The sequence below is a fragment of the Larus michahellis genome, chromosome 9, assembly GCF_964199755.1.
Source record: "Larus michahellis chromosome 9, bLarMic1.1, whole genome shotgun sequence".
Taxonomy (NCBI): Eukaryota; Metazoa; Chordata; class Aves; order Charadriiformes; family Laridae; genus Larus; species Larus michahellis.
Window position 1 is genome coordinate 11594655 of NC_133904.1, and position 27143 is coordinate 11621797.

At 45.0% G+C, this 27143-nt stretch overlaps 1 protein-coding gene across 1 annotated transcript in view; it reads right to left on the reverse strand.

Annotated features, from left to right (window-relative positions):
- PDE8A (phosphodiesterase 8A) overlaps window positions 1–21448 on the reverse strand; it is a 157557-nt gene extending 136109 nt beyond the window's left edge. The window contains exon 1 of the mRNA XM_074600918.1: window positions 21272–21448. Within this exon, the coding sequence (XP_074457019.1) occupies window positions 21272–21337 (66 nt within the window). The 5' untranslated portion in view covers window positions 21338–21448. The remainder of the gene's footprint in view (window positions 1–21271) is intronic.
- Between the last annotated feature and the right edge of the window lie 5695 nt (window positions 21449–27143).

Consider the following 27143-nt stretch of genomic DNA (forward strand, 5'->3'; position numbering starts at 1 on the left):
AATTTATTACTCTCTCCAAATGTACCCCTTTTTCCAGGAATGCTTCACATGCAGTTCTTACATTGCAATCAGGCTCTGTGAGTAATGTTTCATTCATGATTCACACTATTTTTCGAACTGTATTCTTGTTTCTGTAAGCTCCCATCAGGGAAGTTGCATTCCCTGCCACTTGCCTGCATGCAGCTCTGCGTGCAGACAGCTGTGAAGAGGAATGTACAAGAATCCAACCTCTGCGGTGCCATGGCACAGCGCTCGTAGATCATGAGTCTTGTAAACTCCATTTTACAGCTGTCTGCACATGCAGCCGAGCAGCGGGAAGAGCAACACCACAAGAATTGCGAGAGATGACAACTTGGGGGAGAGATAAGGAGAAACCACACTGAGGGCAGGTGGAGAAGCCAGACCACGTAAGTTTTCTGGGGATAGCTATTAAAAAAAAAAAAAAAAAAAAAAAAAGAGCACGAGAGAGACGTAGGATGTGTCAGGGAGATAAATCTTCCGAGTTTTTGAAAAGGGGAAGGCAGCGCTGCAGGCTCACTCACCACAGCCCTAACAAACATAAATCTTACCCACATGGGCACCATCCTTCCCAATAGGCTCACCACGGCAGGCTGTGGCGCAGCGATCACGGAAGGATCTGTCATATTAAGCAGAACAGCACTTGGCAGTTTCTGTGAATGATGGCTACAGCCAGCACAGCTGGGTGCTGCAGGGGCTGACAGACTCTGTAACACAGTCACAATAGCATGTGCTATAAAAACAAAATTCACCAAAATGGTTTGGGAACGGAGCTGAAAAATAGTTTTAAAACATGTCCTTTAAACTCATGAGAGAATTCCAAACAGATGCAGCAGGGGGTGATCTGACGAACTGGGGCAGGCTGATCTCATTTGGCAAGACCTCCTGGGTCTGGTCTTACTGTGCCCATGTTGGTGGGTTCCTCATGCTCTGTCCAGAGGCTTTTTCACCTCCTCTCACTTGAAATACGCTGTGGTGGCATCTCTTTGTCTCCCTGACATACCTCCAGGGCACAGTTCTCTTTCCCAGCCCTCTGCAGAAATGGGACCTCACATTTCGGTGGTGGCAGATAACCAGGAGCAATGCTGCTCCTTCCCTTATCTCTCACATGCCCCAAGTGCTAAACACACCTTTTCCCACAGCTCCAATCTGGTTTGCGCTTCTGGTTTCAGGGGTTTTCAGAGGAAACCAGTGCACACATTAGCTTTAGAAAGAATCAAAATAACCAAGCCAGAAAATTCACTACCACAACAAGTATACTAATCTGGACAAAACAATTAAAGATTTTTTCATCTCCTTGCACTCTTAGAAGTTCATTAGGCAAGCGTCTGAGTCATTTGAGAAGGTCGGGATCATCCCAGGCACGTGACATCTCTTCGGACCCCCATGCAGCCCACTTTCCTCTTGCTCAGCCCATATAAACACCCAAAAATCACATCTTCCTTTTGACAGTCTTGGGCATCAAAAGAAATAACCACTTTTTCAACAAAAGCTCTGAGTCCTGAGGACTTCAAAATCTGACCTAAAGCAGTTATCCTTTTAAAGGAAACTAAGTTAGTAACTGTCCATTTCACAGATTCACCTGGGAAAAGCCATATGGACTTTTGAGAGACAGGGATAAAGCGAGAAGGAAAAAGAAAGTATGTCTGCAACACAACATGCTTACTGAAATGCCTGCAATAACCTCACTACAAAAGTTTTCTCCAAACACAGCCATGCTTGTTTTCAGCAGGAACAGCAAATCCCAGCAAAATCAGTTTTCCACTGGGAAGAAATACAGGTATTCAAGAAAAATACTACAAGAGATGACAGTCTAAATCCAGCTTACCCGCATCAGGCTGAGTGTGTGCACAGGCTTGTGCTGCACAGGGGCAGGCAGTGATGGCAGCTGGGTGGTACTCGGCGACTCAGCTGTTGCTGGTTATCCAGAGACTGGTTTATGGTCAGTGTGGGGTGCTATTCCCCACTTACCACATCCAGAGCTGCCATCTCACTCGCTCACTTTTCCTCGGTGCCCCCACATGCCTGTCCAGGTGGGCAAACTTTGCTGGTGCCTCCACCCCGGTTCCCCCTCCTGCCTTCAGGGGGGATTTGTAGGAAGCTCTAGGAGAGGGGCATTGTGAAACCCTTGCCTTTTCTTGCAGGTTTCACCAAAAAACAGCAGCGGATTAGCCTGAACTCATACCTGCCACTGACTAAGCAAGGCACCAATCATCTCTCCACTAAATGCCCCATGGAGATGGAGAGAGGAGAGACATAACAGGTCTCCTACACCCACAATTAATTCAGTGTCTAGGCAGGAGCCCAGTCCCGATTTGCCTCCTACCTTGGATCGTTGCAGCAATGAGAGGATGCAGGACCAGGCCTCATTCCCAAACAGTATTTCGCTTTTGATTTTAAAACCGCTTGTTCATTTACCAAAAGAAGCTGGAGGCATCTCACTAGCTGAAACTATGTGTCCAGCTGCGAGGTGTTTCACTGATTATGTAACGGATGATCAAAAAGAAAAACAAATTAAAGAAGAAAAAAGCAATATAGCACATTCCATCCCTCATAGCCTTTCCGTTCAAGTTTTTATTAATATTATAAGCTAAGTAACAGGGAAAAGTTAGTATACAAGGACTGCTTGGAAGTGCTGTGGTTGGAGAGACACTGTAGGTGTACGTGTTAAGTATTTAACACCTTGATTTCTTTCATGCGGATGCTGCTTTACAAAACAAACCAGAGAAATGCAAACTTTTCCTGACTAGCAGCACAAGTTGTTGCACATTTAAGAACGGAAAAAAGGCACTAACGTGTAGTGATAGTTAGAGATATCCATCACTGTACAAATTACCTGCAGCATTAGACACCCAGATAGAAATCACTGACATGCAGGTTTAGATAAGAGGGAGCAGATCCCTTGTTTGCATGTGCTTTGTAAAACATGTTGCTGTTTATTCCTTTGCTGGCAAGCTGTGTTGGCTGTGTCTTAAAGTGTGGAAGAGAGCAATGAAGTACCACCAAAAGGTGACTCTCTGGGACAGAAAGGCCCCAGTGGAAGGGCCGGCTCTGCCCTGCTGCAGGGCACCCCGGGCAGCCACACAACAGCTCCTGAGAGAGAGCAACAGGGGCATCACCTCCCTGCGGCCCTTAATAGCTCATTGATTCAAGCCTCAGTCACAGGCTTTTAGTGCTGGTCAAACAGGAGGAGACATTTTTTTCACCACAAGATTGGTTTCCAAGAAAACCTAGACTTTTTCAAACCTGCTGATTTCGTACCTCCAATGCAGTGAGGTTAATGCCCAGAATCCCTCTTAAAGGTCTCCTTCGTGGTCACGACACGGCACGAAGATTTGCTTTTCTTTATTTGGCTGTTTATTGCAGTTTTGCATTTTCACTAGTACAGAGAACTCCATTAGTCCAGCTGCCTTTATCTTCAGTTTCTTGCTGCAACACTCAACACAGCATTAGCCACATTTTTAAAAGCTTCCTGTTAGTCCTAAAAATTTCACCCATTAGAGGAAGAGATGGACATGCTAAATGTCCCAGAACCGTTTAGGACAGTCTGGTAGGGATACAGTCTTGGAAATCATACTTCAATCTCATTGCAGATGATCAAGCAGTTTAGCTATTTCTAGGCAACCAGGCTGCCTTTAGATATTGTTCTTTAGGTGTGTGGACATCACTATGACCTCCAACCCACAGCAGAAGCATTCTTTGAATTCCCCTTCCTCTCTGTCAAACACTAATCATTTCTGCTTTATATTAGACTTTTTGTGGATGCCACTAATTCATATTCAGCACTTGATTACAGCAAGACCCAATTGGGCTGCATGGCTGTACCGCTCCGGTACCAAGCAAAATAGACTGCACGCTCTCAGAGCAACCCATGAGGATGCCTGAACGCACCCAGCCATCCCAAAGCATGCCAAGTAACTCCTCGCCTGGTATCTCAGAAGTATTAGGCTATTTATCAAAAATATTTTGTAAGCACTTTACCACATGTACCTAAATATTGACCTATATGAGGAATATATAAACACAACAATGAGGGCTGCTGGTTTTCTCCCTTCTTAGGATTTCTACTTTTATCTTGGGTGTTTTTTTTAAATTTTTCTCACCATTTTGCTGCACGACAACATTTTTTTCTTATCTTAATATAGTCACCTATTAATAACATCAACACATTAAGAATTAAGTAGGGCAGATAGATTGATTCCAGATTTGTCCCAGCATAGCATTTTATGTTAGATCCTTGGATTCACCCAGGGATGCGCCGGCAGTGCCTGGGCTCCCCCCCGGGTTGCCCAGAGGCTCTGAGGACAAAGTATATCAACCTTTCCAATTGGATTTTCTGAATTGGCTGTGCCTGCTCCCACACGATGAACTTAACAGACAAAGAACTGAAGCAGAGATGAAGAATGTGAAAATTATAAGAGTAAGAGAAAGTAAATTAAGCTGGGACCCTGCTAGACAGAGACTGAAGCAGGAATAAAAATTCTTTGTAGTGCTGTAGATTTCAGACAAAACCTAAATACCCAGACCAGCTTCCTCTCAGAGTATAAACTGATTGTACTTTGGCCATTTTCTCACCAGTTTAAAGCCAGCATCATATTTGTTACAATGACAGCAGATTTACTAATGAAAGCACTCCAAAAGACATTTTGGGAACAGAAACGGAATTTTATCAGACTAAATTCACATTGCACAAACACTGGTCTTTAAATACAGTCGCCTGCGTCCACTGCATCATCGAAACGAATCTGAGGTAGCTCCCATTCTCCACCCTTACAAAAAGACAGGAATTACCCAGCTCATCCTCCACTTTAGGAGAATGTGAACTTCTGATAAAAAGTTTACTTTTGTTGCTCTGCCAAGTGCTAGGCCCAGAACTTGGGAGGATTAATAACAGGAACGGGCTGGAGACACGTGATTTAGCTAGCCTTGTTTGCAGTTCGGCTCCTTCGCAAGGTACAGCCTGACCTTAGGTGACTGTGGCTAAAAGGAACAATTATGGAGCTCAGCAGTGGAAAAAAAAGTAAAACAAAAACAGACAGACGGGAGCCATATAACTAAAAGAATTTAAAGTGTTCAGCTAAATTATGCACATTAGAATTCACTACATCCAGCTTTGTTAACCGCTTCAGTGAAAAAAGAACTTCAGAGGGATTATGGAAACCTTCACTTTCTTCTAGAACAGTTGATCTACTGCTTTCTTTTATCTCTTGAGCAGCAAATAAAAGTAAACTTTCATTTATCTAAAGTTATATGACAGACATACAGTAACACATCATAAATACTGGTTAATTTATGATTGTATTTCCTTACAGATGGGAAAATATGAATTGAGTGACTTGCCCTAAGTCACCTAGGAAGTATTTGTCATTGCCTGGAAGTAAGGCTGTAATGTGACCCCTCTCGCCACAGTACCCTCCTTTTAAACTTCAGTGGTTTCTGGGAAATTGTATATTTAAAATAGTTAATATAGTCAAGTAAAATTCCATACTTTTGTAGTACTTCTAACATAACCTACAATTCTGCAGTAAAGCTTTGCCTCTCCTAGAGTTAGCACACCTCGGTTAGTACCAGCGAAAAACTCCTTGGTATCAACCACGGGCTTGAACTGTCCAATAATCATCTAAAAGGCTTTAAACACAACAACTTTCTGATACATATTTAAGACTGGCCTTCCCTGAAGGTCAATTTATCATGAAAATGCTAGTATTAGGCAATGAAGTGAGATGGGATTTCGGGTAGCAGTTTTGCCCCTAGGAAGGAACGTCTCCCGGCTTTCTTACAAATGGGAACCACTGCAGAAAAAGGAGCTGGTGCACTGGGGAGACACGCATAGTGGGTTTACTCAGTGTCTGACTTGTATATGGGGAATAACACGACACTTTTGGGGAAGCTCAGAAACCCGCAAAGAACCTCCCTGCAGCTGTACAAGGAAACAGTTTTCATCTCCATCGGTTTTCTTAACTCTGCTGGTTTTAAAGACTTCCCAATTCTTGTTTGAGCATGGAACTGTTGGCATTTTCTACACAACAGCTGGATTCCTGTTCAAGAAGGACTTCTGGCGAGGTGAGCAGCAGGCACAGAGATGTGCTGGCGTGCTGTCTCCCAGCCTGCTTATGGCTCTCTGCAGCCAAATCTCCTGGAGTACTTGGGTGCTGGTACCCAGACAAGGAGCTGTAGGATCAGAAGCAACTCCACTGAAGCCATCGGAGATGATTTTGGTGCTCTATGTGATGTCTTTCAAACATTGTTTGTGGGCACAGAAAAACACCAGAGGCATGTCTTTGGGATATAGTCATCAAAACACAGGCCTCTCTGGACACTCCCAAATGCCCACTGCAAGCCACAGAACATAGACCTGCCGCCTGCTGATCTGCTTTGGAGAAAATTGCTAGGGTTGAGGGAATTTATTTTGTTCTGTACTTCAAGGGCCTCCTGTGGCCAGACGGACAGGCCGGATGCAGCTGGAGCACTCCCTCCCCTTCCTGGTGCAGAGCGGAGTCGGGAGGGCCGAGCACGGCTCTCCAACCTCCTGGGATGGCTCGCTGCGCTGCCCTGGGCACAGCCTTCGGGGGACAATCCCCAACCTTTCCACACCCCGGCCAGCCAGGTGGGGAACTGGTGATTCTTCCCAATTAAAGCAGCTATTTAGTCCTCTTTTAAAGCGTGTTTCCTGAGTATTGAGTTGTATGAGTTTAAAATTGGGCTTAGCTAGCCAGGGTGGATGGACCCTGACAAAAAGATTTATGCCTCCTCTGTGTAAGCACCTGGTATGTTGGGGGAACATGTTAGAACATGACAATAGCTCCTTGCACTGGTACAACAGGTTACTGACTGTAATTCTCAACAAAGACAATAGATTCACATAACCACAAAATTTAACACATTTATAAGATTCAGTGTTACCTACAAAGACAAGACAACGCTGTGTATGAGCTGGCGCTGGGAACCTGATTTCAGCAGCGCATGGCTCCCTGCTCACGTAACCGGCTGCGGTGGAGTCAGCTCATCCCCTCGAATATCCATGCTGTCTCAGTCAGACAGGCGAGTACTGTGACCTGATCCAGCCCATCAAGCACTGATGCCAAACAGGAGAAGGCAAAGGGCTTCCATATAAGGGGAGCAAGGAGTCGGGAGAGTTTAGAAGAAAAAGAAGGATCAAAAGGAAAATTTTGTAGTGCGATTCAACTCTCATCAACACAGCCTGCACGGTGCCGCCTTTGGCCCATTACCCCATAGTGTGAGAACAAAGCTAGATCCAAAAAGACAATTAAAAGGAAACCATACTATCTGGACAGGACATCTCTTCTTATGATTAACCTTTGGAAACCACAATAATTTGTCATCGAAGTTAAAAGTACAGTGAAACCCCAAGAGCATTCAGATGAACCAGGAATAGCCTCTGGCAGATGTACTGGCTACAGGAAAGCATTCAAGCTACGTACAGGAGATAATCAGTGTCTGGACATATTATCATTTTTTGAAATATATGTTGTACCTTGAACAAAAAGGAAAATCCAATGAGATGAAGCTTGAATGCCCATTGGAGTATGCCCTGAGACAGCTCTGTGAACCATGCAATGAAGGAATCACCACAGTTACTCCAGTTTTAGAGACTCCATTAGTAAATTAGAACAAGCAAGGTTATGGAACAGAATAGTCTAGGAGCTTGGGATCTCTTCGTAGAAAACATGAGATCTTTTTTACTGCGAATAGCATGATGCTTGTCTGAGCAGAGGCTTACTGCAGAGACTGTCTCGTTAGCTCACCTCTGGGCATAAGAGGTAGTTGTCACTTGCATGGAAATGAAAACAGAAGTTAATGAACTAATTAATTCACTCAGTGTTTAAAAATCCCCCCTTCCTATCCCCCCTGCCCATGACTCCTGAGTAAACTATGTAGCAAGGCATCTGATTCCCCTGCGTCTCCGACTTCTGAGCACGTACACAGTGCTCCCTCTTCATACAGTTATCTTTGATGCAAAGCCACTGTGTGCTGGCTACCAACTCTACCTAAATCCATTATAGGCACCCTTTGTATAACATGCACCTTGCTTTAGCGTGCAAAACATTTGGTTCCCAAAAACACGATAGGATGGCTAGTGTAACCACTAACCAGACATGCTGGAATGCCTGGAAGTGTCCAAGATTAGTCATTTGGCAGCAGTCCTGGGGAAATGTAGCTTTACATATCCCGCTCTGGACAGAAAGGTTTAGTGCTTGGGGCCTTCTGGCAGGCCTGAACCCGTCTCCTTCCCTCGCAGAGCGCAGTGTAGCTTAGATCAGCCGTGACTATGACAGCTAGAGCTGGGATGCAACTGCCATGAAAACCTGGGTCATTCACTTCGTCAAATCTGTCTCCAGCATATTCTTTGCTTCACCAAAAAAAGAAACCCAAAACAAAACAAACCCTTTCCTATGCTTGGCCTTGATATTTATTTTTTCTGGATAATTTCAGCTTCTGTGTCTGTCAAGTAAAAGGAAAATGCATGTGTCGCATATGCATCGATCAGAAATATGGTGGGTGTTTGTTTATTATATGAGAGATCAAAGGTTGGAGAAATATTCTAATCTGAGGGCAACAAAAGAAGGTTACTGAAAAGCAGCATGCGTGCTCGTCAGCTATACAAATCAAGGCAAATGCAAGATTGCATTTAGGTGCTACAGAGCTGGCAGGGCTGAGAAGCAGCAACACTTCTTTGGTCACTGAAGCTCGATGCAGGACTGGCACGGACACATCCTATAAGAAGGGCCAGCACCTGCACCTCGCCGCACTTTTAACAGGAGATCCAGTTGCCTACACGTAAAGTAACGTAACCTATTTCTTACGCCACATCCACGCTGGGCAAGAGAGCACCGCGCAGAGCCTGTGCTGTCGCTTTGAGCATGCCAGCACATCCAAACCGGCAGCTGCACGGAGACGGCTCAGGAATCGCTCGCAAGCAGCACAGCTGGAGCAGCGTGGCCTGGCTCCGGGGCTCGCTGCGCCTGACCCTCAAACAGACCGGTTTGCTGGAGCTCAGTGCTGGGCTGAGACAGAATCAGTCCCACCGGTTCAGGAGCTGCACGCTCACCACGAGACCACGCACCTGGGCATCACATTGTCGTGTGGGGCCACCGTGGCTTCAGCATTTCTGCTCAGAGCTGCAGAACATAAACCAGTTAAAACACGCAGAAACTGGCAGCTGTCTTTGTGTTTTTTGCATATTAAGCTGCAGAACCGGTGCCAAGTAAGTACTCCCGCACTCAGGACTGCACAGATGATATTGCTCCTTCAATGTATGACATTCATGTACTGTTCCAACAGTGAAAGAAACCAGCACAACCGAATGGATGAATGGAAAAATGAATTGCTTCAAGTTGATTTAAGGAAGATATTTAGTCATGCATGGGAAGGAAAGAAAGAGAATAGGTGACCAAAATAGAATGAAGCAATTGGAAACAGCTGATGTTTGATGAAAAGAAAGATATTTTCTGGGGTGAGAAATTTAAAAGCCTTGAGCATTTTGAAAGGGAAAATTATGTATGACTTTTTAATCCTTTAAATGGTGCCAGGTTATCCAGAATCCACTCCAGAAAGGTTTCCGAAACAGTTTATTCTAGAACTAAGCCAAAACCTTCAGCCAACTCTGGAAAATCTTATTTAGAGTCAGACTAACGTTTTGTGAGCTCATGTCAATGTTGGAAAATTGCTCCATCTGAAAGCATGAGGGAATAGTTTTGCAAAGGAACCCCCTGCATTTTACCCGGGTTTTATGATTTCCAGTAAGAAAAGGCAGAAAAGGAAATGAAAATCCTTGATAGAAGAAAAAAAAAATAAATAGAAGGGCTGAGCTGCATTTTCTGACAGAGCCATTATTGTCTTTCCATTTCACAAAGAGCAGACAAGTTTCATGCTGTACTGGAAGCAAGCGTAGGGGTTTCCTTTACATGAGCTTTACATTAGCGCACTTAGCATACAGACACAGAAGACGGTTCCTCAGTCCTGCCCACAGCACCTCATGACTACAAATGTGAGAAAACTCATTTTATTGCTCCAGCCAGTGTCCAAATCACACCAATTGCCATTAAAGATCTCTGCCAAAATGGCAGCTCAGACAGTGCAGGCACCCCCAACTAGCAGGAACTCAGGTGTCAAACCCTACAGGGCACGCGGGTGACGCTGTTGTGGGCACCAACAAATGACTTTCCCATTGCAACCTTTTTTTAGGCTTCGTGCAAACTTTTGAGCACATTCAAGTCTGAGGCATCATAGTCATTCATGTTTCTGCGTCATCAGCTGCTCTTTATGTGCTATCAGTCCCTCTTTTTCTTTTTTTTTTTTAAACCTGGCCAAAAAGATTAGCAGATAAATGACAGATACTACTTTGTCCCTTTAGTAAATCATTGGCAGACATGGATCAGCATTTTGAGATGTATGGACATAGGTAGGAAGCCAACCAGACAGTATATTACTACTTTTCATAACAAGTACTGATGTTTTGCTTCCATGACTGTCACAAGTAAGGCACAAGTAAGAAGTGTGCTGTAATAAGCAAATATAAAGTCAGACACTTGTGTCCACATAAAGCTATATGGAAGAAGAAAAGAGGAGCTATGTGAAATCTATGACACCCAAGAAACGCCGTATATGGAGTCCAAAGACAGTGTACGTTGCCAGCCTGGCAGAGAGGACATAGATACCCCAAACAGAAGCCTAAGAAAACAGAAAATCAGTAAGCATTAAGTTGATCCCCAAAATACAATTTTGGGGAGACCAGATCTGTTTGGAAATTCAAGCCAAATTTGGGAAATTATTGTGAACACAAACAAAAATTCAAAATAGAAATGTATAGCATATTCAAATATGCTTTGAGCAGAGGGGTTGGGCTAGATGATCTCCAGAGGTCCCTTCCAACCTCAACTATTCTATGATTCTGTGAAATGTTTTGCTTTGGTATTTTCTAAATGAAATGGTTTGGGTTTGATTTTTTTCTTTTCCGAAATGAAAGGGGACAAAAATAAACAGCTCATAAAGCAACATCAGGCATTCTGTTTGGGACTGAATAAAAACTTTTTGCAAAATTTAAGAGTTTTCCTCCTAAACCCCCTCAATTTTCTCCAAAGGAAACTCTGCTTTTAGTTTCATTAGACCTATGCTTATTTTTCATATTTGAGGGGGAGGGCTCAGAAAGCAAATCAAAAAACTCACCATTCATCCAGCTCTGCTCCCAACTCCTATTTTCTTATTCACAGGGGGAAAACTGCAAAGATATTGAACCCTATCAGCTGTACCCCAGTTTCTTCAGGGCCGAAGGTGCAGAGCAGGCATCTCTGCAGCCAACAATAACAAACACTAACGCCAACTTTGTACGTTTCCATGGCCATGGTGCCCCAGAGACTTCCTCTTTCATCCACGCGCTCCTCCCCTCCAAAGCCACCTTGTCACCTTCTCTCTGAGGTTGGGGAAGGAGGGACAGTGCAGATACACCCATTTCCCAATAGATTTTGTTCCAAGGGGGAAGAAGAAGAAAGAAAGAAAGAAAGAAAAAAAAAAGGTGTTTCCGCTCTTTCCTTCTTTCCCCACCTTTCTTGTTTCCCCAGGTCTATTTACCCATCCTGTGTGGTTACTGGTGGAAGAGAAACTATTTGGTTAGAGAGCGGAGAGAAGCAGCACAGGGAGTACTGTTGCACAACCAGCAGCCACCAGGATCAAGCTGGTGTCCCCGGGGCTGTACAGGCAAGGCAGAGCAATATTTCCTATAAACACTAAAAACGCCTGCACTTGAGCCTTGTGCTGGCATGGGAGTACATGACACCGGCAGATCACCTACACCAGAGACTGACTCGAGTCCTTTTGGGGTCAACGACAGCTTCGGCTGACCGCATGCTCATGGCCAGCACTGCAAAAGGTGCTGCAGATGTTGGAAGGACTGGCAGGGGGTTGGAGGGGCACCCCAGGAACATCCTGGGGGCAAAGGGAAGCGGGGTCTGACTGCCTACAGGCTGAACGGCAGCCAGGTGTCCTCATGCCACGTGCCCGTTTATGTCCCAGGTACATTCGCTAGTACTCAGTGCCCTAACTACGCCTGAGACCTCAGCAGTGTGACCCTACAACGCACAGTAAATCTGCTCCACTATAAACCAGCTTTTGCCAAGGTAGGCAGGGCCCAGGGGACCATTTACCTGTTTTAATACTAAGGGTCTTGAAGTTATCAGCTAAACTTCTGGCTCTTCGTAGTATTTCAGGCTGTGATACAGCAAACTTTTTCTGAATAAAAATTATTATTAGTAAGGCTTTTATTACTCTCATTAAGAAAATGCCCAACCTGTCAATTAAAAAAACGTACATTTCAAAATCCCAAATTCTTTTTTGGTTTTGGTTGGTTGGTTGGTTGCAGGGTTTTTTTCTTCTCTTAGCTCCAATCATCCCATGCCCCTCACCTTCCCTTTCCTACTGTCAGGAACAAAAAGGAAAAGCGAGTGCGCGGAGTGGGCAACAGAGCCCACAAAGTCACCTTCTCTACCCAAAACAAGCTGTTCCTGGCCCTGCAGCACATTGCCGTGCCACTACAGAGAAGCTGTTTTGCTGTGTGTCCTGCCAAAGGTCCTGACTGTAGTCATGTAGGAATCAGCCCACTCGACTCTTGAGGCTACAATCGCAAGTTTCCTTCTGGCTCATCTAGTCTACAAAGAAAAGCAAGCCAGGGTCTGGCTGTGCGTCCCGAGAAGAGGTGTCTGGAGAACTGCTTTCACTTGACTACATGGTTAACTCTAATTCTCCATGCGCCCTGTTAATTGTAAGGAATAAACGGGTAGGCCTGTGATCCGTACCTGCTACAAGCCATGGGAGTCGATTTGCAGCCCGATTCTCAGGACAGCGCTTGTACACGCATCAGGGGAAAACGTCGAACCCCCATCACACTCAGAGACCTGCTGCTGGTAAAATACCACTGCTGTACATTTACGCAATACCACTGTTTCGCCCCTTTTATCAAAAAATCTCAGACTGCTGCTGCAAACACGAAAAGAGTTTCACTGCACCTTGGAGGGAGGTCGAGGTGGGTACAAACGGGGGAAACGAGCAAGAAGTGTGAAAAATGCCAGCCTTAGGGAGGGGAGACAATGGAGTTCAGCTCGTCATATTAGCACTTGTTTGCTCACATGGCAACACTTCAGTATAAAGAAAACCAAATCTCCATTATAAACTCACATTTTTGGACTAGGCTTCTGCGTGTTAATTCCTATTGATTGACATGTGGAACAGCACACTTTGATCATCTTGTTAATCGGGTATTCTTGCAGCAGTACGTGACGCAGTTTAAATAAGCCAGGTTAAGTCCTTGTGTACACAAGGAAGCTATTATACAAAAAGGCAATGATGAAACTACTTTTTGCAAGAAGTAACCAGAGATTGAGTGCCTTATATGCTTTGGAAAATTTCAGTTCATTTATATCATTTTTCATGACTTTCTGTTTAGCATGACATGGTGTTGTCCCCCCAGCCGTGACCGGTTTGGCTTGAAAGTCAAGATTTTGCAAGCCAGACTAGTGAAACTCCCTGAGGCTCCAAGCTTGCAGGGAACTCATTAGCAGGTACCTCCATTTCGAGGGGGCATCTCCTTTATATAGAATGTTTTGGTTATTCAAAATACTGACGGATCTTGAGGCTATTGCTTAGAGGCGCAGCAGTTCTTGGCGGACAGGACTGCTGAGATACTGAGGACCCGTAGCATGCTCCAGAGAAAAAGGTCCTTCCTCCCGGAGGCACCAAAGGAGGAGACCCCAGCACTGCCGCAGAGGAGGAGCCCCGGTACCAAACCAGGCTGCCCAGCCCCAGATGGGCACTTCGCTGCACGGCTGACCCTGTTGCCCAACCTCCCAACAGAACTGCATTTGCAAAAGTATCTGATTTGCAGAAATACTGATCAGTCCCGGCTCCTACTGATATCAGCAGGGACTACAAGCACTGGGACACCGAAAAGTCAGAGCAATGTCACCAGCTCCTGCCTTTCCCTCCCCATTTATGAGTGTGGCTCAGCCTCTTAGGGACCATAACTGTGTCTTTATGAAGCCCTTGGATGGGTTTTACTGCAAAACAAAGCTAAGAATGAACATGCACAATTACACCGAGACAATAACCTAAACTTAACAATCGCTTCCTGTAATTGTCTGAGGCAGCCTGTAGAACGAAGAATCGTCTCATGATAAATCCTTGTTGGTCATTTACCATCATTAATCTATACTGTCAGAATGAATTAGGTGCAGAGGAGCATGTTAATTACAATGCAGATGACACTCTAGCTTTAATTATCATGACTTCAAAGTAAACAGCATCAATTAATCGACCTCCGTCACCATAAATGGCTGTTGGAGGAAAGCGCTATTCAGCTGACGGGATTGACGTCCAGCTTGCAGGGTCTGCAGTTACAAGGCTGGCATTATATCATTACTTTTCCAAATTGCTCTCTATTTCTATCCACATTAGTCAGGTCTATGGGATACTTTTTCCACTGCCTATGACATGCCTTAAATTAGGGGTGACCAATTTTGTCAATATGTAGTGACCTAGCTTTATTTATAGAACACTTCAGATTAAACAGCAAAAGGTCCCACTGTCCTTTTATGCCTTTTCATTTTGCATTTAACAGCTACTTATTCATTTTACTTACCAACTAGGGCTATGTTTTTATAGCTTGTGGTTCCCATTTCAATATTATTTTATGCCATTTTCTGGAGGGCTAGGATTATGGAATAAACCTGAACACCTGGACAGTTTGTAAGGCACCGGGTAAGATAGCAGTGTTGCAAAGGCCCCCACATCCCATCGGACAAATGTAACCCTTTTGTTACTGTAGGATCTGAGATAAAAACTCTTAAACCCCATCAGATTCCTCCTGAGATTCTCCATGTGAATCCCAGCAGGAACACTGACCTCTCGCTCTGGCTGTTATCAGCGTGCAGAGGAGAACAGATAAAGTTGTTCTCCGTATCTCCTGCAGACAGGAGGAGAGGGAGGTGGGCTCACAGAGCATGGAGACAGCATGGTAGGAAGAAAGACTCTAATGCTGAAGCGATCAAAGCGTTGGAGAGGGCTGCCCAGCGAGGCTGAGGGGTCTCCAGTGGCAGAGGCTTTAAGAAGCCGGGGCATCCACTGCAGAGCCCAGGGCTCGCACAGCCTATGGGGTGCTGGGCATCGCTCCGGCGTGTTTCCTGCTGCTTGATACACCTTGTGAAAAAACACCCTCAATTTTCCCCGAAACTGGTGTGCAAAATGCAAAAGCCTGAGAAGATACAAGTAGCCTGTGAAATGTCCTGCTTTGCTCCCTCAAGGGAGAGCAAACCAAGGAAATAAGGAGTTACAGAAATAAACCAATAAAGTAAAATTAAGGTGGAGAATTTAATCACTCAGGAGACAGGAAATTCAAGGCTATGGTACCCATGGCAACTACTATTTGTCCACAGAGTATGGAACATTAACCTTAACTCCATATGTGGAAACAGAAAAAAATTATGGGACATATCACGTATGAATGCATATTTCATGCAGAAGGTACTCTGCGAGGGCTACTGTGGAGGCAATAATTAAATTTCCTGACTGCAAAGCAGGTAGGTTCATGCACAAGCAGCTCTTCTGAGACACGAGCTAACGTCACCAGACAGAGCTCCCAGCTCATCCCCGCAGTTTAGGCAGGGAAGATTCAAGGTCTCGGTTTGGCCATAGTCTCACCTCCTGCCTTATAAGCTTCCGGCTGCTGTACAGATTTTGTTTTGCAAATTGCCATCTGTTGATTTAGGGAATGTTGTGATGTTTCTTTCGGTTGTTTGAGTCAACAAGAATTCTGCATTTCTTGTATGTTTTCCTTTGAAGCGACTAAAGCAACATTCATTGTTCAACAAGGCAGAAGTCCAGTTCCTGCTGGGTGATCAGTTTATTTGAAGGTGAGAACCAGATTATTGCCGAGTTAGACAGCAAACAAGTTATCAAAACCTGAGAGAGTTTTGCGCTTGTCTTGAGCTGAATTTTAACCCCGGGCTGGGTGCTGAGGAGTCGGATTACTTACGGAAAGAGCCAAAACCAAAGCCAGCCAAAGAGACAGTAACCCTATGGAAGGAACTGTTGTCCTTGAAGTTTCAGTTTTTACATGATCTTGGACAATTGCTGACTGGCATATCTATTTTTGCTAAAATTCGGCAGACAAGAATTCATGAATATAGAAACCAACAGCAGAAAGATAACAGCTGAGAAGACTAACTGCAAGCTATTTAAAGAAAAATTGGTTTAATAAAAATTACTTCTCTCTTTTGTCTCCGCCATGGGACATGGAAGCAGACAGTCTGCTTGGTTATGACACACACAGAGCCTGAATTCGGAAGCGCCACGTGCCATCTCCTCTCAGGGCCAGGTTGAGGAGAGGCAGAGTCCCTTCGTACCACAGCCCCGAGGGAAGGAGGTGTCTCCCTGCTGGGGCTCTGCTGCTCCCCAGCACAGCCCTGCTGCACACCTTCCCTGGGTGAAAACACTTGGATTTAGGTAGAAATGGGCCTGAGCAGGGATCTTGGGCCCTGGTGCCTTAGGAAAAACTTGTGTCAGGGGCAGCATGCCGCGTACCAGTGCTTGCAGGCAGCCAAATGCAGCGCCCAGCATCTCCCCCATCAAAGCTTTCAGCAGGAGCAGGGCCAGGCTCCAACCCAGCCCATCGCTCTTAGTGAAGCGATTTAACACATCCACAGCACCAGCCGGCGTAGCTCAGGTCTGACCTCTGTCACCACTTCACAGGCTGACAGGACGAGGCCAAAATCCAGCCATGCACACGGAGCGGCCGCTGAAGTCAATGGCGCAGCTCGGAGGGCTGTGTGCCATGGGTGCCTTTGCAGGTTCCCCGTCCCCGTGCGGCGGGTTTGGGCAGCTCTGCACGACCACAGCTGGGGGGCTGTTTGCTCAGATGGGGCTCCCTGCAGAGGGAAGGCTGAAACGCAGTCTCTCCTCCCGAGCAGCAGCATCCTCGTGCAGCACTGCGCCAGAGGGCTTCCATCCAGTAGTTCTGGACTTATTTTACTGAGTCAAGGCCACGTTTATCTAGCAGCAATTCAAAGCGAGGAGACCTCCCACTGCCGAGAAGATTGGCGTTTCTTTCACCTGCGCTTCAAAATAAGGGTGCTCACACGAATCCCTCTGCCAGAAAACCCTCCCAGGGCTGTCCCAGACCACAGTCCCAGACAGGCAGCCCCAGGACACTGGTTCACACCTGTAACCTGGAGATGCGGCGAGCAGGAAGCAGTGGTGCCTCTCCGTGGCTGACTTAGAGGTCAGGCTTGCCCAGGCGGGCAGGCACCGTGCCCTGTGGGCCACCCACACGCGCAAGTCCACATTCTGCCCACCCTGCTCCTCCTTGCTGAAGTCTGAAAACCTCGAAGTTAGCTCCCAATTGGAGGCTGATGGCCTCGCACCAGCAACAGTCAGCTCACAGGTTTGAAACTCCCCACAGGACAAAAAAAGCCAGAAAGATACCGTTTTTCCTTAAGGAAAACAAGTATAAAGCAGATACCCACTGAGGGTCACACAAGAGCAGTGCCAGGGTCAGATCGGCTGATTAAGAGCCATGTCGTTACGCCAGCATCCTTCACACGACATCCTGTTCCAGAGGAGGGGAGGGCACCGGCAGTGCTGCCCTTTGCTCCTACAGCCACAGGCACTCTCCTCCAGCAGCGTTTGCCGTCCCTAGTGCAAACCCCACACCAGGCTCTCGAGGGCTGGGCTGGAATTACCGACCTCATTTACAGAGAGCTGTTAGTAACCTTGGACTCTTCTTCCTGTAAGAGTCTTAGATATGAGCTATTCCTCACCAGGGAGAAATCAGGATTTGATACTGCACAGCAACGAACAGCTGAACAAGCCAAATCTTGAAAAATTGCTGCATGTTTTCACAGAAGTCATGGTATAGAATCCATCAGGTTCAGGAATTAATCTGGCCAGACGCCACCACAGTATCTATATGCGGACCTGAGTTAAGGCAGGTTTGAACACTACTGAAAAATCCCACCCGCCAAATGATTCCCATTTCTGAATCTCTGACCTGCTGCTTACGGAAAGGGAAAGTGCAGCGATGAGGTAAATGTGTTTATGAATGCATTACTGTTACCTTTCTACTCTAACAGCTTATGGTAATGACTTTACCACCCAGATTTATTGCTAATCAAGATCAGCAGTAGGGGAGGAGGAATCATTTCTGCCACAAAGTTTGTGCTAAGCCAAGACATTGTTTTTTCCTCCTCACATGAAAGCCACAGCCCAGGCAGATTTACCGGTTAGAAGTATCCCTTTTCTAGGGGTTTGCTCTCATTTCTCACAACTGCTCACGCTTTACCTGGCGCCTCTTCTGCAGGGCAGCAAGCGCAGGCTGAGCTGCAGCGGAGCGGCAAAGTGGAAGCATTCAGCAAGCTTCGCTGAACTCCTGTTGGAAGAGTTTCCTCAAAAGCAGCACAAGCTACTTCGCCAGCTAATCTTTCCAGCCTGCAGTTACAGAGCAAAGCGTGGCTGTGGACCTGTGTCAAAGGTACATTTGTTAACACACTTCCCCCGGAGTGCTAATTAACATTTACATCAAGTACTATGAGAGTGAAAAAGCTTCAACACAAACACACCGCAGGGAAACGCAAGGAGCAAATTCCCTCTCCCCCCGGATGCAGCGTACTGTTTGCCCTTCAGGAGCTGGTGAAAATCCAGTTTGTTTTGTAATCTTCTGTTCTCTAAAATCAGATATTTCTTCAAGTTAATAACTAACCAGCTTCTTTTTATTTAAAAACCTACAAGTGCATTTAAAATTCTATGAAAGCAAGGCCCTGCTGGCACTGGCGCGAGCCAGCCCGTGCAAATGTCTCCGTGCCGAGTCGCAGCACAGGTGCTCCCCACTCTTAATTACAGAAAATGACAATATTTTATGATTTTATAATAAACATAAACAAAAGAACATCAACACACTTTCGCTTGCATCTTGAAACAAGATTGAACCCTCTCTTAAACTAAACACTAAGATAGGGAACACAAACACAAATATTTGTAGCCAGATCTTCAATTGCCACATTTTGGGATGCCAACAAAGAGGCTCTAATGAGTAACATTTGTACCCACAATAAGATGCAGACAAAATTATTTGCAAACACAAATTTGCACTTGAAAAAACACGAAGGCAGTTGCTGAAGGGCTGGTTGATGAGCTATTCTGATTATTATTTCTCAATACTTATTGAGAAAAATGTGCTATCACATTGAAGTAAAATTTTTAAGACTGCAACCAATATAACTAAAATATGGTTGAAAAAATCGTTTCGGTTTTTCCCGGGGGGGAGTGGGGGGGGTGGGGGGTGGGTGGGTAAATCCAGTTTTTAAAGGAAAAACTAGAAAATCCCAGATTTACAGAAGGAAAATCATATTCTATGAGCCATGAAAGAGTAGTATGTAAAATTTCACCTATTCTGTGAACTTTTAGGCCATGAGAGAGTGCATATTATTTTTCAATGGATTCTCTCCTGACACAACCATGCATCCTGCCCAGGATCCCATGAACGCAAATCTCAGTGTCTTAAAAAGTGCCAGTATTCTTGAAACAAGGCTCACTTGCAGATGTAGAAAAACTTGACTGAACAAGGGGTACAGCTGCACGCTACTTCCAGAAATCAGTCTCTAACTCTCCGCCTCCACAGAAATCAGGATCCAAGATGAATAATACATACTATGAAAATACAGACGTTTTGATTGCAAACTGCTCTAGAGTTCTGTGAACATATTTTGTTATTGTTGCCTACTTGCCAAATATTTGGGGTGAATAATTTTCAGCCTCAGTGTTTACAAACTGCTCTCATTGTTTTGTCCTTTTTTCTTTTTTTTTTTTTCTGAGTGTTTCTTGCTTCTGCCTTTTAACTGGATATCCAACTTTGTAAACAAGAAAATAAAAATAGCAAACAGCAAATGCAACAGCGATGCACATTTTGCACATTTTTGTTGGAGATACTCGGGTGAAGGAACCCTCAGCGCTAACGAGAACGGCTGCCTGGGCAGTGCCATGGGAGATGCACCAAGTGATCAATGCCGAGCAGATGTTCCAACAGGACAAGGTGACCGTGTTTCTTTCGCTTGACCAGCTCTTGAAACCAAACATATTTTCATTAGATACACACGTTTCCGTATTCACTAAGAATATTTTTTGAATGAGTCGCAAACACTCAGATATTTTGCATATTGCCAGTTTCCTAAATTTTCCGTCATAATTTCCAGTAACTCCTATCAAGAAAAAGCAATTCTGAGCTAAAAATCTAAGCTGGCACATTCCTGACATCATCTCCCAGACACCCTTTCTCCAAAGCACGAGCATCTGGACTGAAATCCTGGCTTCAGCACGGGCAATAGAAAACCTTCCACCAGTCCTCTCCAAAACTCACAGAGCCAAAAACACCCAGTATTTTTTGGGAAACCAAAATGGAGGTAGAATGCTCGACTCCCAAAATACTAATAGTTTAATTTCATGTAACAGGATGAGATTAATATAAACATGCTAACCTGTCCAAATTGGAAATCTTTCAAATTTCAAGCACAGGAAACAACAAGGGTTTTTTCAGGCAGGATGTCAGAGTTACCCCTGTGGTTCTATGTGAGCTGAGGACAATGTTGTTACATGAGATCAAATTACAAACACAAGCAAACAGAAAACAATCTCCGAACGTCACTGTTCGGGATTTGACAAGAAGCGCAGCTGACCCATTAGGAAGGTCAAATGCTCTCGAGTGAGCTCTGGGAGAATATGAGGAGTTTGCTGCTGGACATCGAGTTCCACACAGTTAAATTGTCAATTTGTTTGACCAAGTTAATGCTTATCTTACCCTGTGCTTGCTGCAGTTTGACTGCGCATGTTTGACCTGCTAACCTTAAAGCAGTGGCTTTGCTAAAATTATAAGAAGTTTCTGGATTTTCCAAGCACCTAACAAAACTATTTTGGTAGTTTCCACAGCACAGAAACCTGTAGTTACTCAGATATTTGAAATTTCCAGTGAGGTGGATGACAGTCGCTTAACCACACACATTACCATTTCATTTCTATTTCTAATGTTTAGCACAACCTTGCTCTAAGGAATTTCTGAAGTTGTTTACAAAGGCTGATGCAGAGGTTGTGTTCAGTCTGGTCCAAGGGCAATGGTTTACTGAAGTCACTTGTAAACAGCAGAAAGAGATAATATTTTCTGTAACTGGGGGGAGGGGGGAGCGGAAAAAAAAAGTGTCCTCACCTTGCACCAAGGGCCATTAGAGATGGGGCTGGTTTCCAAAATATCTGCTCCTTCTTTTTCTTCCATGTCTGATTAGTTGCAAAACTTAGGTTTCCAATGAAAAACATTAAAATAACCCTCTGGGTGAAACCAAACCAAACCACGCAGGCTCTAGTATCCCAGTTTCCAAAGCCCTGCAGTAACCCACACGCCAGTTTTATGGTCACTGGTCTAATCCAAGGTTGCAGATCCTGGTTCCTTGCTGGATTTCACAGAGCTTGGCCTTTCTTTTAAGCCTTGATAGCTCCTCTTGTCAGGCATTTATCTTCCATGGACTTCCCTTGTGGATCCAGGTTTTCACGTAACAAATGGCAACCGTTTACAGCTTCCCAGGCACTATAGGAGAACTGACACTGAACCTCTGATCATCTCAGGAGAAGCCTGACAACGGAGTGCAATAGATGGCCACACCTCTCTGCTGCCAGAGCTGGCCTAGACCATAAAATCAGAAGCAAGGTCACCCAGCAACCAACCATTCCACGTCACTACAGTAATAAAGCCAACTTACATTCGACTTATTGCTCAGGTAGATAAATATTGTTATTAGATCAAAGAAATCCAGAGAAGATGGTAGGGGGCTGACTGCATTCATTTCGATCGATGCAAAGCTCTCAGCATATGTTTGCGGGCCACATACAAAACCACAAAGCTCTGTTTGCAAATCCTGTTGCGGTCAAACTCCTAAGCACATCTCCCTAAGGATGAGCAGACCCGCGTGTGGGCAGGTAACCTCTGCGGCAGAGACCGTCAGCTCCCATCCAGGTGCTGGCAACACATCCATCTGCCACATGCTCTGCTTAAAAGAGTTCCACTCTCAACAGTCTACATAAGACAGGGACGAATTTACAAAATGGCCCTCAGTTCTCTGCCAGAATCCATAAAAATCAGGCTATACCATAAGGCTGCCTAAGGGAGCTTTCTCAAGCGAATGGATTATTTTTCTCAGGGTGTGGAGCAACCACATCCCCAGTGGAGCACGCTCCATTTAGAAAGTGACATTTCTCTCTAAACACACCGTATGCATTGTAGAGAGGGGCTACAATAAATATAAACAAAAGCAGGTAACAAAAGATCAGTCCTCTCTGTTCTGTTTACGCTGCCTATCAGGCAGTGCCACTGCAGATATCTGGTGCCCTAAGATTTCAAAACTGACTGTGATCTCTGGCATCTATTTAAAGACACACATGGCTTCATTCAGCGTTCGGCCTGCTCGGGAAAGGCCTCTCTTTAAGAATCCCCCAAATTCTCAAGAGGAGTGCAGAGTCACTGGCTACTCTGGAAAAGTAAGGCCACTTTTTCCTCTCTCTAATATGCAACCCATCTTGATGAATCTTGATGAACAATTCTTTATAAATATCTATATGGCAGGAGACAGAACTTTTTTTTTTTTTGCTGGCAACTGTGCAGAAAGATTAAAGTTAGTTCTGTCAAAATATAAAATATTTTAATCAAATGTTCATATTGGCAGCATCATTAAAAGTTAGCAGTACAGGGATCTGATCTTTAGACCTCTTCCTGCCACTGAAGCGCAAAGTGCATAAGTGATTCGCTCAAGATCACATGCTCTATTATATACTCATCTTTTCATTAATCAAATTGGACTTCACGAGATATTTCTCTGCAGTTTAATTAAACTGGTCTTTAAGGAGTTTGAGATCACATTTTACAAAATAATCAGTAACTAGAAGTGTCTGTCTAGGCTATGACAGGCCCTCAAACCCTGTGCGTAGGGTATGTCTAACTGTGAGCCAGGTGTACGCATTGTTGATTACGTATTTGTTTCAAAGAAGTGAAGTCAAATGTGACAAACAAAACAGGCAAGATGCATAAGGACACAGATGTCTCCATGGAGAGACAGCAAAGCGAAGGATAAGAGTGCAGATTCAGAAACCATCAACCTAGTCTGTCTTTGCTATTGATTCTGTGATTTTGAGAGGTAAATCAAAAGCTCTGTGCCTCAGTTTCCCCACCTGTGCTGCGAGACAAGCAATACTCAGTGCTACTATCTCACAAGAACAGCTGGCTGTGCACTGAAGATATTTAAAGTCTTCATCACACTTGCATCTCTGTCTACTGACACATAGACTCCTACCATTTGCCCACACAAGCCCAAGGAGAAGCAAAGCTTCTCCTTATCCCCACAGGGTGTGGGCACAGGTCTGTGTGGGCACCGTCCCAGCCTGCTCCCAGTGGCCAACACAAGCCTACAGCCCTCGAGGTCCCGGGCACACGTTCATTCCACCACGGCTGTGTAGTTGATCAAGTTTTGCCTATTTTGAAATGATTTGAGGCTCACATGAACTCACTATCCAAACCAGCCGAGGTCCTCCCTTCCCAACTGGAAGATTCTGCTACACACTGACTGCTGCTACAAACATTCACCAGGCTGAAGTCTCACTTTCTGTGATTTCATAGGCCTGGGCCTTTTTCTGAGAGCCAAAGAGCTTCCGCAGCGCAGAACCCGACAGTCTCTCAAGAGCCAGCCCTGGCTCACCGTTGCAGCCCTCAGGGGGCACCTTTGGCCAGCCCTCCCTGCCCGGCTGGGAGTCAGCTCGACCTCAGGCAGGGCGTAAGACAGGGAACAGGGTGGGGGGAGTTATACCAGTCTTTGCCCCAGCTGTTCACAAGGTCTGATTATTACAGCAGCTTCAAGGACTCCGTTTTCTACCGTTCCTTTTACTCTCTTGGGCAAAAATCTCTGATTACTAATTGCTTGCTGAATTTTAAGAGAGCCTGCCTGAAATACCAAATTGCTTAGTATTTTGTTTTTTCTCTGGTTTCTCTTTACAGATCACCCATTTAGTGACATATTAGCTATGTCCCAGAGTAGGCAAAACTAGCGGTCTGAAGTTTGCTTGCATTAAATAGCAAGCAAAAGTGCTGTATCTCATTATCTACGTAGGTGTCCGTGCTACATCTTCTGCTTTGATGACATTCTGTGGCAGTAATTTTCACAGTTTTTTTGGTTTTCAGTTGGCCATTTCCTAATTTAAAACAGGGCAATCAAAGGAAACACTTTCCCCATACGCAGCATAACATAAGATAAACTTTCCTATGGTTGCTGCGGAGAAGCAAACTCACAAGGTTTTCAGCGTCAACCTTTAGTGTAAACCAGACATCTGTTCCGAGTTGTGTCAGATCACAGGAAGGATAGCCCACAGCTTGGTTTACTCCAGGCTAATTTAGGAAATCAGGACTCTCCCCATGGATTAGTCACTAGCTTCTTGGGCAATGACAGGCCAGACACATTTCTCTCTGCAGCTCAGCGGTTTTCCCCTGTAAAACAACGGTGACGACTCTTCCCCGTGTCAGAAGGTGACTTGCAGATGGAGGGTCCAGCCCCGGTACCAAGCCAGAAACTAAACTTTTCAGCCCATTTATGCATCTGCAGTCCTGATGTCAAAGTCCACTAGGAAAGGAAAGAAGAGGAAAAAGAAAAGGGAAAGTGCAGATGGGTCTAAAGATGGCTTTGAAGTACAGCCCAGGAGTGGAGATCAGGAAGTGAGAGCTGTAATTGCAGCTGGGTATCAGTTTCCTTTTTTATTTCAGGAGAGCCCGCAGCACGGTGCAGTTTCTCCCTCTCCCTCAGAAAGCAGGCAGGAGCAACACTCACCTCTGCAGGAGAACTGAAGGAGCTGTGAAGTGGAAGGGGCCGTAGCGACAAAACGACACTTTGTGTTTCTAATGCAGGGGCAAGCGGAAAGCATCATGAACGTGTCTGAAATGACTGTTGTTACTTCTGGACCAACAGGGAAAAGTGAAAACTATTTCTCCTTTTTGTTTCCTAAGGAAATCGCACTGTTAACTTGCGGGCTCTGTCTGAGTTCCTTGCAATAGGGCCAGCTTCAAGCAAACTCGATAGAGAGGAGATGTCAGGTTCATGAAAATAGGTGGTTTGGCAGGCAGAAGAGGGCCTGCAAATACCCTGCAGAGAGAAAAGGCTCCCAGGCGAGCTCACACCATCAGGAAGACCCACATGAGAAGGCACAGCAGAGAGAAGCTGCCAGTGCTACAGAGATGGTACGTCTGACTTCAGGCTGGGGGCGGGTTTATTCCAAGATGCCCCAAATCTGGCAATGCCGGGCAGTCAGTGACACCCCGACACTCTTTATACCTCACTGAGCTGGATGTTCAGCTGAACGCTCGATGGGCGCAAGCATAAAACTCAGACCTCGGATCCTACAGGCCTTTGACCTGAGCCCTGATAAGGCTGCCCGTTACGGAGGCTGCCCTGGCCTGTCGGTAACAAGCTGCTGCCACAAGCAAACGTGTCAGAACAGGTTAATCGACATCCCGCTGTAACTTTAACGCTATTAGTCAGCACTAAACAAAGGTTTAAATTTTTTTCCTTCCTGAGATAAGCTGTAAGGCAGGGATCAGGGCTGCTGTGAGAAAACACGGACTCTTGGTATAGTGTAAAAAAACTGTTTGTTCCAGTTAGAAAAGGTCTGTGAACTGAACTCAGGGGCCAAGTTATCACAGAAATGACTGCATCTTGAAAACCGGTGCAAAAGGTTTAGGTTTTGGTATTTGCTAGGTATACCTTGAGTGTTTGGCCATTACAAATCTCTTCTTGTTTAGGAAAGAAATCTGATTTTGCATCATACTGTGCTTATCTTTTAGCAAAAGCGGGGGCAGGATCCGAACACGCTGGTGTTTGCAGACAGCAGTGGTGCAGTACAGCCCGTCTCTTAGCTTCACAATGAAGAAAATGAACTACAATTGTGAAATCATTGCCTAACAATTGATAAGGACAATCACTGCAACCCTCTTCCCTGCCTCTTCTTGGACAGTGTCCCATTTACCACCCATTACTGGATATATAGAAAAGAGAATGGCAATGTGGTTAAAGTACAAGCCACACACATAGAAGACATAGATTATATATCTACGTGTCTTGTCTGATTACCTCTTTCAGCCAAGAAACTCAGTCTTTAAAATTCTTTTTTTTTTTTTTCCTCCTTCTGTGACTATATTTACCACCCTTCTGACAGCCTTTGAGTTCTCCCAAGGAATGGAGCTTTGTAAATAGGGTTGGGGGGAAGGAATTAGAGAGACCTATCCCTTCAAAACAAAGCCACGTCAAGTACATTGAACAAGGTGCTGCAGGAGACTCTTTTAGCAGGCCTTTGCTGTGCAGAAGAATGAGGTTACTCCTTGGCTTGTTTCAAATCAAGACAGCCCCCCTCATTTCACTCTTCTTTTCAGGAACTCCCTATGGCACCACAAACACCTCGCAACATTAGATGCCAGCTCCTGATGTCAGCCATCCCAAGAAAAAGTCCAGCCCACCACAAGACCAAAGAAATTTGGTTCAGACTTTCTTGCCCAGAAAGGAAGGGTGGATGTATACAATTCCTCAGTCTTAAAAATTCCTGACTCTTGGGAACAGCAAGCCCACACACCCAGAAGAAGTCACTGTTGCCACTACCATACTGAAGTACACAATGACCATTTTTTCCCCATGAGAGGAAAGCCTGTGGTAAACCAAATACTTGTATGTATTAATTATTAAATAAATGCTGACATCATGAAGTGTTAAGTAATGGTACTTTTAATGATATTTTTAAAAAGTGTTATTACTTCCTATTCTACATGGATGTCACACACTCAGCAGCGATCATATTGCTCAGTAGTCAACTGCAGAAAAAACTAACAGTTCTGGTATAATTTTTACATGAGCTGTGTAACAGCCTGGATCACTGAACTGTAGCTCCCTTGAACACAGTTCAGTATTACAGCTAGCTAGGGCCAAACTCTACCCAACATCCCTATAAACATCAAGCAGGTCACCTAACAGTTATTTCAGTGCCTTGCTGACTCAGAAGTAATG